The sequence below is a fragment of the Poecilia reticulata genome, unplaced genomic scaffold, assembly GCF_000633615.1.
Source record: "Poecilia reticulata strain Guanapo unplaced genomic scaffold, Guppy_female_1.0+MT scaffold_948, whole genome shotgun sequence".
NCBI lineage: Eukaryota > Metazoa > Chordata > Actinopteri > Cyprinodontiformes > Poeciliidae > Poecilia > Poecilia reticulata.
Window position 1 is genome coordinate 1 of NW_007615689.1, and position 3,373 is coordinate 3,373.

Here is a 3,373-nt window from a genome sequence, read left to right on the forward strand (position 1 = left end):
CTGCGGCGCCTAATGAAGCCACTTCCTGACCGTTTCCCTGCAGTCAGTCAGCTTTGGGTCAAACTGCTGAGACACACAGAGATAAGAGTGAGGAAGGGTTAGAAAGATGATGAACATTAGAAACGTTCTGAAACACATTGAAATATTAAATACTGGTTRTAGAGCAAACACAAAGCGTTCCCCATGTACTCATTTAAATTAATTAGGACACACTAATGAATATTCATTCATATTTATCTTAATGTTAGTTGACATATATAATTACATTTAGCCATCAAGCTGCAGCGTAATGTAGCATTTATGATGCTGCACTCATGTTAAAATGAGGGAATCGATATTTAAAGGCTGTAAATAAAAAGGAGGGAAGGTTGGGGGGGCAGAGGGGGGCGACATACAGCACACTTAGATTCAAAATTGATTATCAGTTTTTCYCAACCCTGGTCCTCAAKKCAAACTGACCTGCATGTTTTCAGTTCAGCAAAGTCTGTTAATGATTAAAATCCTGTGTGCTGAATTAGGGAAATGCCTAAAAGCTGCAGGCCTGGAGGATCAGGTTGGACTCACTGACTCGATGAATGTCTGCAGCGCTGGTTACTGGGCTGCGGCTGGATGGAGGCTGGATGGCTGATCCACCAGAAACAACCATTCTGACTAATTCAACGCTGAATCACCATCACCTGCTGTCTGGGCATAAACCTGACCAAATCTCTGTGCGACCGATCCTGACTGCTTCCTCCTCGCTCCAGGTTCTCTGCTCGGGTTCCAGAAACAGATTTATTGTTGMGTTACAGAAATCCTGCATCAGAGGCGGCGCTTTTACTCACTGCTTTAAAACCAACAKTCCTAAGATCAGGTTTAATAACATGACCCTGTAGAAGGCCGTTATGGGAGCTGGTTCCAGAGCCGCTCACCACGTTCTGCAACATGAAGGTCGGGTCTGCAAGGCGCCGTCCGGTTGACCTGCGTCAAGATTTGGGTTCAAACTGAATCCTGAGTTTTTGGTTCTTTCAGGATTTTAGGAGAATCTGGAAACTGCAAACGTTAGATAGATAGATAGATAGATAGATAGATAGATAGCTAGATAGATAGATAGATAGATAGATAGATAGATAGATAGATAGATAGATAGATAGATAGATAGATAGATAAACGGTGAATCATTTGCCCTTGACCTTTCACCTCTACGATAGCTGGAAGCTCCACTCCCCACATGTTTGACCAAACCTGGGCTCAGAAGGAGGAACATCTTTTTTAAGGTTTTTTGGCTCTAGAGRCTTTTATTTGATAGTTAATTGACAGGAAACGGGTAAAGAGGGAGGAAGACATGCAGCAATGGGAATCGAACCTGTGACGGCCGCGTCGAGGCCKGAGGCCTCCATATGTGGACTGTGCTGAACCCCTGCGCCAGCACAGCGCCCCCAGGAGGAACCGTGGCGAGTTTTTGTGAGAAGTGAGTGATGATGAGCTGCTGTTCCAGATCTGTTCCGCGCTGCAGCYGAGGCCGGACCTCACGACATCCTGAAGCTCTACAGCCCCGAAGGGAACATCATCAACATCTGCCCCGGCCTGGAGCCCAACAGCGCCGCCTCCTGCTACAGGCTGGAGGTGGTAGCTGCCGACTGCCACAGCGAGCCGCTGGGTAAGCTGGCGCCGTGAGGCTGCGGCTGCTCTCGGCGCCACCTGGTGGTCATCCGTTYCCTTCTCACTGCAGGCGCTGAGCTTGCTGGTGCGCTCGGATTCGATCTGTCCTCCATGGAGAAAAGGTAGCCGGTCCAGTGGGAAACGTCCTGCGTGATCTGGGATCCTGGCTGGGTGGCAGCTGCAGGCGCTGATGTGCTGATCTGTCCCAGACTGCAGGGGCTGGAGAAGAAGGTCCTGTTTGCGGCGGGACAGACGCCTGCCGTCGTGCTGGAGATGAAGAAACGGGTGGACTGGTTCCGGGAGAAGCTGGAGGTATCGGCTCATGCTGTTTCCTGACCTCTGACCCTGAGCGATGTTTGATGTTGGGCTGGTTCCAGAGTGTGGAGCATCTCAGCTGGCTGGGCTTCTACAAAGACCTGTCAGAGGGACGGCAGCAGCCATCACCGTTCTACCACAAGAGGAGTCTGCACAAGACCAGGGAGGAGGTGGAGCGCGTCCGCGAGAAGGTCCTGCAGATGAGGTCAGTCTTCCTGGACAGGAGCTGCTTCCCTACGCAGACTCTGGCTCTAGGACTCTCTGCTGTCCATCAGGCGTCTGATGGACAGCAGAGAGWCAKCAGAGAGACGTCAGAGAGACGTCWSWSWGAYGTCYMTSWGRCGTCTCTCTGACGTCTCTGCTGTCCTGCTGCAGCTCCCTGGAGGTCTCAGAGGAACTGAGGAGGTACCTGAAGACCCCCACCTTCGATAACTGGTGAGTGTTGGATCAAAGCTGTAGTCCTGATGATGATGATGATGATGATGATGATGATGATGATGATGATGTGATCAAGGACAACGCGGTGCAGCTGTCTTTGCTGTTGAAAGCAGATCCTTTGCTGCTCAGCATCACATTCATCTCAATATGAATGAGCTGCAGATCAAAGGAACAAATTCAATGAGCCTGAAGAGGAAGAGGAAGAGGAGGAGGAGGAAGAGCAGCTGCTGCCAGCATGACGGCGCCTGATCGGTGCATCAATCAGCTGAACAGAGCCTGTCTGAYGACAGGAAGCAGGCTGAGCGATCAGAGACCAGGAGAGAGAGACGTCTKCCTGTCTGTCCCCCTCCTGTCTGTCCCGCTCCTGTCTCCAGACTCGATGTCTTCYTGTCTGTCCCGCTCGTGTCTCCAGGCAGTGGGAGGACGCAGAGATCATGGTTCTCCTGCAGGTCATGTTCACAGATTTAGATTTCATCTCGTCCTTCAACATCGAGCCTGAAGCTCTGCAGCACTTCCTGTTCGAGGTCTACAGACGATACAACAACATCCCGTTTCACAACTTCAAGCACTGCTTCTGCGTCACCCAGATGGTGAGACCCTGCGGTCTGTTTCCATGGCGACAGCCGTCCGCGGACCGGCGGGTTCACGGTCGTCTCTGTGCAGATGTACGGGCTGATCTGGCTGACCGACCTGAGGAACAAACTGGAGGACATCGACCTGCTCATCATGATGACCTCTGCAGTCTGCCACGACCTTGACCACACCGGATACAACAACGCCTACCAGGTGGACGCGTCTCTGTCCGGCAGCGGCTCGACTGGCACCTTCAGCTGAATGCTCTCCTTTGGTTTGCAGATAAACGCGCAGACCGAACTGGCTCTGCGGTACAACGACATCTCTCCCCTGGAGAACCACCACTGTGCCGTGGCCTTTCAGATCCTGCAGAGGGTGAGGCCACGACCTCTGCTGACCTCTGCTG

The 3,373-nt window shown here is 51.9% G+C and overlaps 1 protein-coding gene across 1 annotated transcript in view; it reads left to right on the forward strand.

Moving 5' to 3' along the window:
* Nucleotides 1–1,332: 1,332 nt before the first annotated feature.
* Nucleotides 1,333–3,373, forward strand: part of LOC103461289 (high affinity cGMP-specific 3',5'-cyclic phosphodiesterase 9A) — a gene marked incomplete at its 3' end in the record, with an annotated part of 4,233 nt that continues 2,192 nt past the window's right edge. The window contains exons 1-9 of the mRNA XM_017303619.1: nt 1,333–1,381; nt 1,466–1,639; nt 1,712–1,763; nt 1,851–1,953; nt 2,019–2,161; nt 2,332–2,391; nt 2,807–2,984; nt 3,058–3,180; nt 3,250–3,369. Coding sequence (XP_017159108.1) covers nt 1,333–1,381; nt 1,466–1,639; nt 1,712–1,763; nt 1,851–1,953; nt 2,019–2,161; nt 2,332–2,391; nt 2,807–2,984; nt 3,058–3,180; nt 3,250–3,369 — 1,002 coding nt within the window. The remainder of the gene's footprint in view (nt 1,382–1,465; nt 1,640–1,711; nt 1,764–1,850; nt 1,954–2,018; nt 2,162–2,331; nt 2,392–2,806; nt 2,985–3,057; nt 3,181–3,249; nt 3,370–3,373) is intronic.